The sequence below is a fragment of the Athene noctua genome, chromosome 2 (genome assembly GCF_965140245.1).
Source record: "Athene noctua chromosome 2, bAthNoc1.hap1.1, whole genome shotgun sequence".
NCBI classification, from domain to species: Eukaryota; Metazoa; Chordata; class Aves; order Strigiformes; family Strigidae; genus Athene; species Athene noctua.
This window is the reverse complement of record NC_134038.1, coordinates 38,768,876-38,781,434: the sequence shown is the minus strand read 5'-3', so window position 1 is coordinate 38,781,434 and position 12,559 is coordinate 38,768,876. Positions and strand designations below refer to the sequence as shown.

The 12,559-nt window shown below is 40.6% G+C and overlaps 1 protein-coding gene across 4 annotated transcripts in view; it reads left to right on the top strand.

Annotated features, from left to right (window-relative positions):
* TRIM55 (tripartite motif containing 55) overlaps positions 1 to 12,559 on the top strand; it is a 38,522-nt gene that overhangs the window by 11,007 nt on the left and 14,956 nt on the right. For 2 of the 4 annotated variants that reach the window (XM_074898884.1, XM_074898882.1), the window contains 5 exons: positions 3,381 to 3,614; positions 4,663 to 4,685; positions 4,785 to 4,909; positions 7,021 to 7,238; positions 9,725 to 10,012. In XM_074898884.1, the coding sequence (XP_074754985.1) occupies positions 3,381 to 3,614; positions 4,663 to 4,685; positions 4,785 to 4,909; positions 7,021 to 7,238; positions 9,725 to 10,012 (888 nt within the window). Of the gene's footprint in view, positions 1 to 3,380; positions 3,615 to 4,662; positions 4,686 to 4,784; positions 4,910 to 7,020; positions 7,239 to 9,724; positions 10,013 to 12,346; positions 12,438 to 12,559 lie in introns of all 4 variants that reach the window. The other 2 variants (XM_074898883.1, XM_074898885.1) reach the window with 2 other exon arrangements.

The following is a 12,559-nucleotide window of genomic DNA, read 5'->3' as shown; positions in this document are numbered from 1 at the left end:
TAAGGACTCTTGTTTTGTTGCTTGTGGGAGAGAGAAGTTTGGGTTCTTACTGGATTTTCTGATAAATGTCTTACTCTGACAGAGCAGGAATTAGTTTTGTGTCATTCAATAGCAGAAATGGCTTTCATTTTCTCCAATAGGTTTGCACCAGCAAAGCAAATATAAATATCAGCTCTGACCAATTTGAGCATCACAGAGCAATACACTGAAAGGAGCTCATGTGAATTGATTTTATGATCAGAGTTTGATGAAGCATCTGGTGAAGGAGTTGCATCCCTCGCAGCCCAATTAGAATTATATTGACCCTTCAGAGCTGGAGCAGAAAAGAGAAACAGTAGAGAAAAAAAGTTAATCCAAGATGTATAGATTCCAATTGGTAAGAAAAATGGATTCCAAAATCTATGTACACAATTTCCCAAGGCTCCTATTTCTTCAGAGCAAGGAAGAACAGAAAATGTCCAAGCTTGGTTCAAAGAACATAAAGCCATTAGCCCAAGTAAATGAGAGAGCGCATTAGCAGCACACAGAACTTTGTAGTCAGGATGCCTTTTTGTCACAAGGATTAAATTAGTTGCTATCAGGACTTTGCAGACAGAAACAAGCCTTTCAAGTAGGTTAACTGCAGAAATTTGAATGATATAAAAGCAAGAGCTTATACTCATTTAAGTTGAACTAGCTGAACCAGAAACAAAACTTCAAACATCTAGTCTGAAGTGTGGAGAAAACACTGTATTAAAAATACCTTCAAAAATACAACAGTTTCTGCAGCTAGCTTCCTCAGAGTCATCCATTCAGTTTAAAGTCTAATCTTTAAACTAGAAGTCAAATCTTTAAAGTCAAAGATTGCAGAAAATAGATCTTAGAGCTTACCTTGTGACTTCCATGTTACATTTCAAGCAAATCACATTTCCTACCATACAAGAACTTTGTCTGAATTGACATCAGTTTGTCCTTGAAGATAAAAAGCTACAGCTGGAGCTGAGAAATGTGCACACATGGAAATAATGCATATAATCCAGGATTCTCTTCTCTCTGTTTAACACTTTGCAGAGAACAATAAATGTCTGCTTTAGCAGAAAATACAAGATATGTTCCTTTTAGCTGGAGTAAGCAATAGTCTACAATTCTATATTTAGCTATTGCTCCTATCCAACCATAAAAAACAGAGAAACAAATTTATTTATAATATTGTATAGCTTTTAACTGATTGAAAGGTAGACCAAATTCACATATTATACTGAAAATTTAAAAAAAGGGAATATGAAATACTAAATAGTGGGAAAAAAATAAGTACTGTTTAGCCCTGTAAACTATATGAGTCAAATAATGAAGGAAAAATTAGTGTTTCTTTCAAATGCTAATAGTGTAGGCCAGTCAATACAAATACTTCGGAACAAGCAGTGCAACTCATGTTCAGCGACAAGGATTCCTTTTTTTTTTTTTTTTTTCTGTAGCCGTGCTTTAAAAAACAAAAAGGCTGAGAACTTTTTAGAATGGAATGTCATGTATTTCTTAACTTTTTTCATTACCCAGAATTTGATTAGGGTAATTCCATCAGGCAGAGGCTTCATATGGGAACATTCTATACAGAAAGAGAATATTTTAGAAATATTTCAGTATTTGCAGTTAGGAATATGTCTCGTACTCTCACTCTTGAAGTTCACAACTCTGTAATATCTGCTGGCAGGAAATATTATATATTAGAGTTTAGAGATATGGAAGGATCTCTCAGGGCACCCTGCTGTCACTCTCTTCCTCTTCTTCCCCTAACACTTGTCCTGTGTCAAATGGCAAAGATAGCACACACCTGTCTTGAAATCAAGGTTGTTTTACAAGTGATCTCGATGGCATTTCAGAGGAGGTCATTGTAGACTAAACTAAAGAGGTGTCTGGAACAAGTGGAAGTGCAGGAAACACTGGGAGAAACATAGAAAGAGGAATGAAAGAGGAGAGGAAGATCATTTGATGTCTGGACAATAGAATGACACTTGATTCAAAAGCTTCCTTATTCTCAAGTTGTAATTCACTAATAAGGAATTCCTGGAAAGCGGCAAAGACCTCCAGAAGGGCAGGATAAGCCTGGTCCCCCCACCTCCACCCCAAGAGTTTTAAACTAGGAGTGCTTGTTTAACCTGGTCTTCCTCATTAGGTAGCAGAGGTGGATTCTTGAATCGATGCAGTAAGATCTGTATTTGTTCCCTACCCCTCAATGTAGACCGATTTTTGGCCACACGTCTGCATTTGAAAGGCTTTCTCCTTTGAACGATACAGAGCAGACTGTCACCACTTGTAGCAAAGAGCTCTGGCTGAAAGTCAGGGAGAAAGTGGGATTCTCTCTGGCCAAGTGCTGTGAATAATCAGTCTTATCACTTCCAAAAGCACTGTGGGACTGTTAATAATCCTGTGCTGCCAGGATCTCAGCATTATGCCTCAAGGGACAGAGATGAGGAATTGATTCAGCCTCACTTCCTAGGAAAGAGATTTAAATAATCACCATCATCCACAACCATATATAACCATAGTAAGGTTATGCCCATCTGTGTGCCCTGGGGCACACAGATGACTCAAGTACTTCTATTTGGTAGACCTCAGACATTATAGATTACCTGTCTCTGATTTCCTCCCCATAAATCCTTCTTTGCAAGTGCAGTGTGTTCTTGTTAGAGAGCGCTCAATGAAGCAGTCAAACGCACCCTCCTTACTCAGTGAAATATGCTGTGTTGTCTGGTTGGAGGGACAATAAAAGTTTCTCAAAAAATGATGTGAAAATCAGTGCTTGAAGGTAGAGTTGGAACCTGATTCCTCCTTGTCTCAGTGCTTTTGTCACACACCATTTTCTTCGTGGTACCTCTACCTCATTCAGTGCACAGTAAATGGAACATAATGGACACCTATTGTTGAAACAGAGTCTAAGAGAGTGTATGTGAAAATGAAGCCTAGCCAGGATAGTTCCAGGTTCTCTGGTAGAAAAAGCAAATTGTCCAGAACTCCTTTGAGATGATCACTCCTTTAAAAACCACTCTGTTCGTGCAAATGAACCTAGCTGCTAATGTGGTCGGGGTTTTTACTTCTTCTGCAGACTTTGATGTGTCACTACAGACATCATAAATACCTTTCACCATTTTTAGCAGGCTGACAAGTTATACAATAACCTGTTTGGGGGCTTTCAGTGGCTTGAAATTCAGAATTTGAAAACAGTTTTAAAACTTCTGTTCCAATAGCTTGGACTTTGAAAATTATGAAAGTCTCTAGGGTCATTCAGAATCCTTTGCACTGTTCAGAAGGAGGAACTTCTTTGATGAAAATGCTTCCAAGTAACTGTAAAAATAGAAACTCTTTTAAGAACATAACATGTTTAACATAAACCAAATGATTCACAGGAATGCTGCAGACGACAGAAAGAGCAGCTGTGTGAAAAATTTGATTATCTCTATTCTGTACTGGAAGAAAGAAAAAATGAGATGACACAAATAATCACTAGAACCCAAGAGGAGAAACTGGAACATGTCCGCTCTCTGATGAAGAAGTATGCGGATCATTTGGAAGCCGTGTCAAAGCTGGTTGAATCAGGAATCCAGTTCATGGAAGAACCAGAAATGGCCGTGTTTTTGCAGGTATAAAGTCTATAAATAGGGATAGGAAAAAAAAAAAAAAAAAAAAGACAGGTTTATCAAAATACTATTTAAGCATTTCTCAATTTTAGGCACATTCAGAATTTGGTCATCTTTGAGTGAACATTTATACAAACTCATTTTTTAAACACTTTCATCAGCACAGACAAATGACTAGTCTCTTCTTGTGAATAGTATCCAAACCAAGAACGTGAGTATTTGCTATTTGCACCAAAATATACTATCCTGTGTAGGAATTTCAGGTCCCTAAAGAAGAAACAGGATTTTTAACATTTTCCAGTATATCTTTATTGTCCCACCACTATAATGGATGTGTGTATGATATTCTGTGAGTTATAGGTTTCATTTGCATATTGACAGAGTGATAAACTTTCCAAGAATTAAATATTTATGTCCAAAGTCACAATTTTATTACTTTACTACCTTTTTTTTTTTTTTTTTTTCCTTACTATAAACTTAGGAGAGCTGATTAGGAAACCATTAGCAGCCTGTCTGCTGAATTCATTGGTGTAGAATTTCTGTCCTGAAAGTTTGCGATTCCTCTATATTAAAGGCTGGAAAGTTGTTTTTTATTAAAACCCCCTCTCTTATTTCCATCAAAGAATTGCCTTTGAAAAGTACAATATTCTTTTCAGACAAATAAAATTTTGTGGCTCCAGAAGTACACCCTTATGGATAGTCAAAGATATAGTTACTGTGACTAAAGATGGTAACAGAACAATTGCTTTTCACCACAAACACACAAAAAAATGAGCAAGACTATTTCCATTTCATTTTTGTAGAAATAGTACATATTTCCTATCATATTCAGATTTTAATTAAAAAGTCTTCAGTGAACTAAAAGGTTTACTCAGCTGTATACTAATTACCATCCAAATTTGATCTCATTCATAGATCTCATGGCTGTCATCTATGAGATCCATATTAGTGCGTTTAGAAGCAGCCAGTGTAAGAATTAGATCTCAATGCATAAAATCTCTGAAAAATGGAACCATTTAAGAAGTCAGTTATTTCCTTTTTGTTTTCACAGAATGCCAAAACATTGCTACAAAAGTAAGTATTTAAACTTGAAACCCTTGATCTTTATAATGAATTACAAATTACAAATTTATCTGCAAATCCAAATGCCAATAACCAATCTCTCTGTTTTAGAATTACTGAAGCGTCTAAAGGATTTCAAATGGAAAAAATAGAGGATGGGTATGAAAATATGAACCAATTCACAGTGAACCTCAGTAGAGAAGAAAAGATAATACGAGAAATTGATTTTGACAGAGGTATGTAATTTATTTCACCTAAATTGCTTTCTTAAATTGCAGCTGTGTGTGATTTACATGATGATACTGAAGAGGAAAACTCAAATCAGATATTTCTCTCCATCCCAAAGTGTAACTAGACCATTTTGTATAAATTATAATCAAAAGCAAAAATCCAACACAGGTAAAAAAACACATAACCTGTTCACACCTTTAATTTTATATTTTATGTGGCCTCAACAATTTCTTAAGCCCATGCATGATCTTTACTGAATCCTCATGTGAAGGGACCACAAAATTATGCTTTTATCTCATTCGTTTTTTTACCCTAAAATATGTCATTATTGTACAGCCTGTCTGCTCTAGCAAGTCATTAAATAAATAGTGTTTATTACTAAAAGAAGTACTTATGAAAGATACTTTTTTAAAACTCTTTTTTATAATAATTGAGAAATATAATAGAAACATAATGAAAATTCAATTTCACAGAGTTATAGCGGGAAGTAAAACTTGTCATCATCTTTCATGCATTTAACATCTTTTGTCATGTCATCATGACACCATGACTAAACAGGTTTAACAACGCAAAGTTGTAATTTTACATTTACCAAAGTAGCCTGAAATCTAGGCTCACCTATGCTACAGAATAATCCACAAGAAGTTAATGGAGCTAAATGTTTCAAATAAACAAATTATTAAAAGGCAACAGTAATAGTCATCTGGATAGCTCTAATTTTCCCGCTAGTACATTTACCATTATCAGCCCAGTTAAGTCTCATGCAGATGCCACCCATCGCTTACTCCCCTGCCACGACTTACACTAGCTTCAGAGTGCGTGTCTGCTCCCTGCGAGGGACCCCACGTGCCCGCTGTGCAGATCTTGGTCTGTAGGTTGGGATCCGCGGACTTGGCAGAGGGTCCGTGTAGCAGAACAGAAGCTGTGGCACCAGTCAGAAGCAGAGGAGCAGGTGACATCTCGCAGGCCGTGAACCTCCAGGGATTTGTCCTGAGAGGGGGCAATCCCCAGTCACAGCCTCGTGCGCAGTCAGTCCCTGTGATCAGCCACAGCTGCTACATCCCTGCCACACATGTGCATCTGCCAAGATCATGACCTCGTGCTCTGGGCACTCACCCCACCATGTGATGGGGAATGTGACACCCACTCTAGGGGACAAGGCATGACCAAGGGCTTTGGCAATCAGGAGTTCAGTCCTGTGTTTGAAACACCTACTACAGTCAATGAGGTCCTCTGCAGCCAGGGGACATGGAAGCAGAGATTCAGCATTCTGCTTATAGGAGTGTATTTGCCTGCAGAAACATTTCTCTGTTATGAAGGCATTACTTAACTTGCATTCCTTAACTACATTCCTTCTACATACTCAGGCAGAACCGTAACCTGTACAAAATGCACAGCCACTCTGGAGCTTGGGTTAATGCATCTATCTAAGTTTATTTGTCTGAAGTGCTAGGATGGCTCTGAACAACATCCCACGTTTGTGATGAATAGTGTGATTATGCAAAAGAAAATGCATTGTTAGAGGGCTCCCTCTGGAAACAGGCCGAGCCACGAATACTGACAACAGGATGTCAGATGACGCAAAAGCAACGATTTGACCAAGTCTGACAGTCTGGTTTTACAGAAGTTGGTATCCCAAACCTCCAGTCATGTTTTGCAAAACACTGACCTGGTAAAGATTTTTTATGATGGCTTCAATGGTGTTTAAAACAAACATATACCTAAAATGGCAAGAGGCACTTTTTTCCTGGCAGATTGTGCCAGACCAAATATCTTCTCCCCAAAAAGTGCAGGGCATGTGCTGCATATCCCTCATGAGGATAGCCTCATTGGCAAGACCTTCCCATGGAAAGGACCAGCTTAAGATTTTAACAAGCAGGTGTCTTCTGTGCCCTCCCTGCTGCAAAATGCCTGCTGGCAGCTCCACAGCAGTGCCCAGTCCAGGCTGGTGGGAACAGGCTCCTCACCAACACCCTCTCGCCAGCCTGCATCCTCTGCCAGGCAGCAGATTATTAGTAGTTTTGCCATGCAATTGTAAATGGCTTTTTAATTACACAAAGACTGTAGCGTTCTTCATGTGGTGCTCAGCCCTGTCCTTTTACGCGTGTCCTATCAGAGGAGGAGAGAGAAGAGGAAGAGGAGGAGACGGTGGATGGTGAAGATTTGGATGAAGTCCACACGGAGTCATCAGGAGAGGAGGAGGAAGAGGTGGAGGAGGAAGAGGCTGAGAGAGCACCACAGCCACCTCAGCAAGACCCTGAACCTCAGAGCACAGCAGGAGAGCCCGCAGCCGAACCCACTCCGGTGCCACTGCCCACTGCCCCAGCTGGTCAGGTAAGTGCCCCCGGTGCCCCGCTGGACTGCCAGCTATGCTGAGTGTGCCCTGGCACAGCAAGAAAATGCTCCCCTCTGGTCCAAAGGCACCATACGTCAGGAGCACAGCTAAGGGAGTCGATGCACTGGAGAGCAAAATTATTTATTGCTCTTGTACACATATATGCAACTGTATCCTGTCCACCTGATCTGTGTATATATCACTTGATAAGCAAAAAAATCGGGCTACTAGATAAATTGGGATATATATGGGATACATAAGATATAAAGAAAAGAGTTTCAGTTTGGGAGTTAAGTGCATTACAATGGATGTTCTGCTTGCTGTGATTTAACTCAGACTAATATAAATGAAATGGTTGTTAAAATTTTTTTTCTAAAAGAATTTGGTATTCCCTCTGGATTTAGTGAGCTTTCCACCAACAATTTTTAGATCATACTTCTAATCCATTTTCTGTGAATGGTGTTTGCTGCCTTCTGCTCTGATCATCCTAGGGGTATCATCTAGGCAGATTCAGGGATATCATACACCAAGCAGGAAGGGAAACTGCTTCTTACAACCTAGCAGCAAACAGATCCAGGGTGTAATCCAAAAGTCCAGCACTTTTTTTTTTTTAAAGAATTCAATTAGAATGAGACCACAATTGCCACATATTCTAAAAGACTTACATTAAAAGATACACTTAATGTGTTTTTTGCAGATTATTAGGCCTTAGCATAAAGGACACAGCCAGCATAAAGATGAACCAATAACCAAATTGTATTTGATACAAAAGGGTCAGTACATGGGTGAGCACTGGGGGTACAGACAAGTCATTCAGATTATACATAATTGACATCAATCCCAGTGACCCCAACAACGACACCCCACAACCAACAATGGGTGGAATAAATGGTAAAATGCAGTCTCTCATAGAAGGGACAGGAGACAACCAAGTCAACAAGCCAAACTAAGACCAAGGAAGCCACATACTGGATCTCCACACAGCCCACGCTTACAAAAGCCAGACCTGACCGGAGCCCAGTCCCAGGGAGGCAGGAGGCCCTTCCCCAACAGGGAACTCTGCACAGTGCATCCACCTCATAGACAGACACTGCCCCTGCCTGCAAGGGGTCCCGGCTTTTATCCCTCAGTGGGACACCTGACCTTTGCTCACTTAATGCAGACACCTGGGGCTCATTTACCCAATGGCTCTGTCTGCAAGGCCGGCACCACCCTGGAGGGAAGCCTAAAGGTAAACTCACCCCCCCTTTGTGAAGGGCTGTGGGAATCACTCATATGTCAACCTTAATTTGGGGCTTGGGGTTGAAACCCCAGCATTTTAATGTGTTACTTTAGCTGGCCTTACATACAATTAACTTAGCAAATTCTCCTCTTACACAGTTTAACCAGTGAAATTCCTGAGCAAGTAAAGGCTGCTGTGAAGATATTTGAGGAGGCCAGTGTGAAAACAAGAAAGCATGTAAATAATCTTTGATTGTAGCAAGCTCCCCACATAAACCAAGGGAAAATAAATAGTTTCATTCTTGCTGTGATTTAAAAATGTACATGAGTTTGCACCAGCTCTGTGAAGATGCTCTTAAATAAGGCTTTACTGATTTAACCAAAGTTTGTATTTTGAGGATTTGCACTGACTTAACTAAACTTATGTCACCTAACTGATGTAGGTTTTTATGCAAACAAGAACTAGACATAAGCAATTCTGCCCACTAACATTAAGTAGCAATTGTAAAATGCCATTAGGACATGGTCAGACATGGAGTCAGACATGGCATGTGGGTGTTGCGGTGTGTGGGATATCTGTATTTCAGCTTTTGCCTTCTGGTATAAGAGAAGCAAAGCAGAAATTCTGCGGTGATAGCAGGTATCATGTGGGTGAGTCCCAGGAGCCTGATGCAGGTAGAGAGGTGCAGTTCAGCCAGCTGCTTCTCTTCCTGGCAGAGCAACTGTGCTTGGCTTACAACGCCGATAGCAAGGCTGGTGGGCAAATGTTTCTCCCCAGTGTCTTTGTATTCCCCTTATTCTGACTGTTCACATGGCACTGATGGGTGCATATGACCCATTGGCAAACATGTTCTTAATCCAAAACCCAATAAGCTGTTTGAAGTTACCTACACCTGTCATTCATGGCTGGTACCAGTTCATGAGGCTCTTACACAGAATTTCTTAGATTTCTAGGACTGAATTGGGTGCTTATCTGATTAAGGAACTGCTTGTTCACTCCTTTGTCAGTCAGCATCCCCTTCCCAGATAATTCTACCCTCCTATTATATTTTGGGGGTAACATTTTCTTTCCCATATCTGTGTTATTCAAATAATAGCTGCTTTTGCTTGGCATTTTGATTGTAATTCTTTCAGAGCATATATTAGAACAAATCTATTCCTTGCAGTGAGATATAACAAACAGGGGATGCAGAGCAATGTGGCTACAGCAGGAAGGTAACATGGTGCACTCTGCTTGTTCTTCTCTTTATCTGTCCTGATTAAGGATGAGGTTGTGACACCAAGTGGTCCTGAACAGACTCCAGAGTCTGACACTCACGTGGCGGCCACAGCAGAAACCATCGATCCCTTGTTTTACCCTAGCTGGTATAAGGCTCAGTCACGGCAATCAAGCAGTCCAAACTCAACCCCGGTGAGTGGGTTGGGGAAAGTAGGGCCTCCTGTTTCTCTGGAAACAAGTACAAAGAAGGCAGAAGCCCCAGCAGCGACAGCGATCGAGGAGAGTGCACTGGGGAGTGGTAAGGAAAGTCATGCCACTGCAGCGACGTCCAAGGTCAGTGCTACCGAAGTCACCGCAGAGGGCTGTGACACACAGCAAGGCGGGAACAGCAGTTGTTAAGGAAAATATGACTTAATTTTCCTCTGCATGCTAAAGAATAAGAATACTTTCGGAAATATGGAAACAGCATAAATTGTCATTTCAGAAAATCCGCTGGATTTACAGATGGTTTCAGTATGTGACAGACTGACTTTTCAGCTTCAGTGTAGCATGTTGATGGTTGCTTGTGCTTAACTGCCAGCGCACCTTGCTTGTGCGAGCTGTTACCCGAGTTGCTCACACACGCGCTCAGGAGCTCTTGGAGAGGCTGGAGATGTCTCTGCGCATCAGATATTTGCATGCGTTAGTAGCAGACAAATCCTGTGCATGAAATTATTCTCATCACCTGTTGAAAGCCTGTGTACAGCACATGTCATCCTACCACTGCTGGTTGAGCAGCTGTGGCTTGGCTTTGCCTTCTGCAGCTCTGTGGCTACACCTGGAATGTACAGCTTCCCCACGGGAACACAAAGCTATGCAAATACCTGGAGCCTTCTCGTGTGTTTGGTTGCCTCTCAGTAAGCAGTGTGATTTCCTGGGTTCAGATCTGTTGCAGAGAGTTTGCTTCAAGGATTCTTGGGACTTGATTAAAGGAGAGCATGAAGATAATATATTCCAGTTCTGTGTTAGACTACCAGCAGCATGATGGGATAACAGAGACTGATGTGTTGGGTACAGGAGGGTGCTTTGCTTAAAATTGTAATGTTAGAACTGGTATAACTTGAATTTGAATACTCCTTCTGCATGTGTGTACAAACTCCACACGGTTCAAAGATCCAAGGAACTGAGGGAGCTGTGTGTGAAGGATTTGCACACTACACCAGCTTCTGCTCTAGTGCCTGGCTACCAGCCCATGAGCAGTACTCTCTAAATTAAACCATCCTGATTTACAGACTTAAGCTGTATCTTTCAACAAAGCAATTATCTATAAGTGTGCAACTAGAGGAGTTTATGTATGTGTGTGTGAAAAAGCACAAGTAGGTAGTAAGTGTTTTATGCTGTTTCCTTTAAAGTTGGAGTCTACCATTTAGCATACGTAAGCAGCCCTACCATGATAAACCATCACATGGCAGACAAAATGTTAGAAGGAGAAGGAGTTCATACAAATATGATAAAAGGGGCACTTATCTTTTAGCTGGAGGCTTTAGTTATTAACACTTTTAATTTGGTGGTGGAAGGATTCTCGCTGACTTAAGTCTTAACAAAAGCAACATTTGACCCCCAATTTCTGTAGCTATTTTTCAAGTCAGGGTTTGATTTGAGAATATTTGTGTGGAATTTTTTTTTTTTTTTTAAAAAGTATGTTAAAATTATCAAATCTGCTATGACCTTGTCTTCTTAAGTATATGCCAAACGAGCTAGCAAAAGCAGGTAAATTCACAATGAAACTAATTGCTGCTGTTTCTTCGTATCAGCTCCATTAATGACTGGGCAGACAAACCTCATCATAGGCAGGTAAAATCCTTACTGAGTAAATTCCATGGGAGCTTGCTTGTCTGTGGTCTGCTTCCCTGGGTCCTAATTTACCCGCAGCAAATAAAGGATCAAAATTAAGGTTTGATGTTGCCAACTGTCTGATGAAGTAGTGGCAGTGGTTTTCAGCAACACCAAAGCAGCAATCTGGTACCCAGCTCTCTTCATCGTCAGGTACTGGGAATAAAAACAAGCACATTGGAAAGATGTCGATTCCTGTTGGCGTGTGAATTTGGGGGTGCTGGGTTTCATTTTCCAGGATCATTGGTGACACTGGCATTTTTGGGAGGAGGAGGATGTTGAAAAGAGTAGCACATGGTTCTGGGGATGAGAGGAGGAAAGAGCAGGGAATGCAGCTGAGGATAGGTTGCCCCTGGGCTGGAGAAAAGGAAAGCTCGGGAAACAGAACGGTGCCAAGTGTGATGAAGAACAGAAAAAGCAGAGTCACCAAGCTAGGAAGGGTGATGCCATGAGATGATGCCGTGGCCAGATTTGCAGATCTGACCTGAAATGTGTCTGTGTCACAGGCAAAATGGCCTCTGTTGTGTGACAACGATCATTTTTAAGTATGTGGAATTCAACTTTGTTTTTTTCCTGCATGTGATTTTTACACAACCCACTCCAAAATGCCGTATTTGTTTATTTTTTAAAAACCTTGGCTGATGTTCCTCACACCACTGTTTTTACTTCCTTCCTCCAATTAAAGGATATTGTGAAAAAGTGCTGTGCAAACAGAGCTTTTTCACTGAATGTAGTGATAATGACTAGTTCATGTCATGACAACACTGGTGAAGCACTCTTCTTATTTTCTCACAGGAGTTAGCATTCTGCATATCACTTTTGGCATTTCTTATCATACTACATCATCTTTGGAATCTGATTCAATACATGATTTGTACTTTCATGGGTAGGAAATATTTTGTTTTACCATTAACTAACAGTTAAAATAGTGTCTCTGGTGATGTTCCCACATGGTTTTAAAGGATTTTTTCCCTTTCTTCCCATCCAAAAACATCATGCTAGTTCACA